The sequence below is a fragment of the Notothenia coriiceps genome, unplaced genomic scaffold, assembly GCF_000735185.1.
Source record: "Notothenia coriiceps isolate Sejong01 unplaced genomic scaffold, NC01 NC01_scaffold00038144, whole genome shotgun sequence".
Taxonomy (NCBI): domain Eukaryota; kingdom Metazoa; phylum Chordata; class Actinopteri; order Perciformes; family Nototheniidae; genus Notothenia; species Notothenia coriiceps.
Window position 1 is genome coordinate 1 of NW_011370845.1, and position 2,209 is coordinate 2,209.

The 2,209-nt window shown below is 36.5% G+C and overlaps 1 protein-coding gene across 1 annotated transcript; it reads left to right on the top strand.

The window, feature by feature from the left end:
- Positions 1–764: 764 nt before the first annotated feature.
- On the top strand, positions 765–2,202 carry LOC104968000 (ATP-binding cassette sub-family G member 2-like; the record flags this gene model as incomplete). Its single annotated transcript, XM_010797536.1, has 3 exons — positions 765–894; positions 1,799–1,953; positions 2,116–2,202. Coding segments are annotated over exons 1-3 (315 nt in total), but the record flags the coding sequence as incomplete, so codon positions are not given.
- Positions 2,203–2,209: the final 7 nt, after the last annotated feature.

The following is a 2,209-nucleotide window of genomic DNA, read 5'->3' on the forward strand; positions in this document are numbered from 1 at the left end:
ACAGGTATTTGAGTTCAACATGTAAGAAGTAGAAAGTACAGGTATTTGAGTTCAACATGTGAGAAGTAGAAAGTACAGGTATTTGAGTTCAACATGTAAGAAGTAGAAAGTACAGGTATTTGTGTTCAACATGTAAGAAGTAGAAAGTACAGGTATTTGAGTTCAACATGTAAGAAGTAGAAAGTACAGGTATTTGAGTTCAACATGTAAGAAGTAGAAAGTACAGGTATTTGAGTTCAACATGTAAGAAGTAGAAAGTACAGGTATTTGAGTTCAACATGTAAGAAGTAGAAAGTACAGGTATTTGAGTTCAACATGTAAGAAGTAGAAAGTACAGGTATTTGAGTTCAACATGTAAGAAGTAGAAAGTACCATATCTTAAGTGCTTTAAAAGAAAATCCATAAAAAAATGTCATCTATGGAAGCCGTGGCGCTTTAAAAAGCACGACCAATCATCTGAGCCGGCTAAAGTAACTGGATGGCCTACCTGCCTGTCAGCCTTCCATCTGTGCACAAACTTATCTCGTGCCCTCATTGGTCAAGTGTGTGTTGGAGGAGGGGCTCTGTGAGGAAGTGGCAGATTTTTTCCGGTTGTGTATTTTCGAATCATAGCGCACTCGAGCTGGTTTCTCCAAAATTACCTACCCCACCTTTAAGTACAGTAACAAAGTATTTGTACTCCACTACTTCCCACCTCTGGACATAACAGACAGGGATTTATATTTAAATGTTCCTGTTAATAACCCTCTGTGTGTGTTTTCCTCCTCAGTCACGAGTACATCAGCGGGTATTACCGTGTGTCGGTGTACTTCCTGTGTAAGATGCTGTCAGACATCATCGCTCTGAGGACGATCCCTGCCATCGTGTTCAGCTGCGTCTCCTACTTCATGATCGGTGCGTCCAACACACACTCAGCGTTAAATATACCCAAACTAATCATTAACTATTTTAATATTTGAGTTTTTAATGGCAAAACGCCTTCTCAAGGTCCCGAAAGGTACATTACTTTTTTAATTGTATGTCAAATTAATTTGGGATGTTTTATAGGCGTTACAATGAATGCATACATCCCAAAACTAACCTAAATAATTACATTTTCTTGTGAATTTGTATTTACAATGTGTGTATTTAAAAATGTAAAAATATTAAATAATCCCAAAAATATTAGTTGAAGAATAAATAATAATATTTAAAATAATTTATGAAAGTGGGGTGGAAAGAAAATGTATTTAGATAAATGATTCCATAATAAAAAATTATAATAATTCATTTAAATAAAAAAAGACGCCTTCCTAAGGTCCTGAAAGGTACATACATTCTTTCAAAAATGTTCAATTGAAATCTTGATTGCATGTTGAATGAATTAAACTATTTGAAGTCTTTATATTTGGACTCTTTTGTATGTTTTATAGGCCTAACGATTAATCGATGCGTCAAAAAAACAATACAAATAATTAATCTTATTTTATTTTCATATGAATTTGTATTTACAAATTAAAATAAAATAAAAATTAATACAAAAAAAATTAATAAAAGAAGAAATAATAATATTTAAAATCATTATTAAAAGTGGGTTGAAAAAGAAATGTATTTCAGTAAATAATTCCATAATTAAAAATAATAATAACAACAATTCATTTCAGTTTAGACGGCAACTGCCCTTCTTTCCACCCTAATATCCCTTTTAGTGCTTCGTCCTGTTAGGACCTTAATCTAATTTGTTTGTAGACATATTGAACATTTTCTTTGCATTTATTTGTTATTTTATTAACATTATTTGATCTCCTCTCCCTCACAGGTCTGAAGCCCACGGTTGCAGCCTTCTTCACCTTCATGTTCTCCGTCACCATGGTGGCCTACACAGCCACCGCCATGGCGCTCGCCATCTCCGCCGACCAGACGGTGGTCGCCATCGCCAACATCTTCATGACCATCGCCTGCGTCTTCATGATGGTGACACACACACACACACACACACACACACACACACACACACACACACACACACACACACACAGACACAAACACACATGAGAGAGACACACACACACACACCCCCCCCACACACACACACACACTTATATTTTCTCACCTGTGTAATGTTTCTCTCCTCAGATCTTCGCCGGTCTTCTCGTCAATCTTCCCTCCATCGCCAGCTGGCTCGCATGGCTCAAATACTTCAGCATCCAACGATACGGCCTCGCTGTGA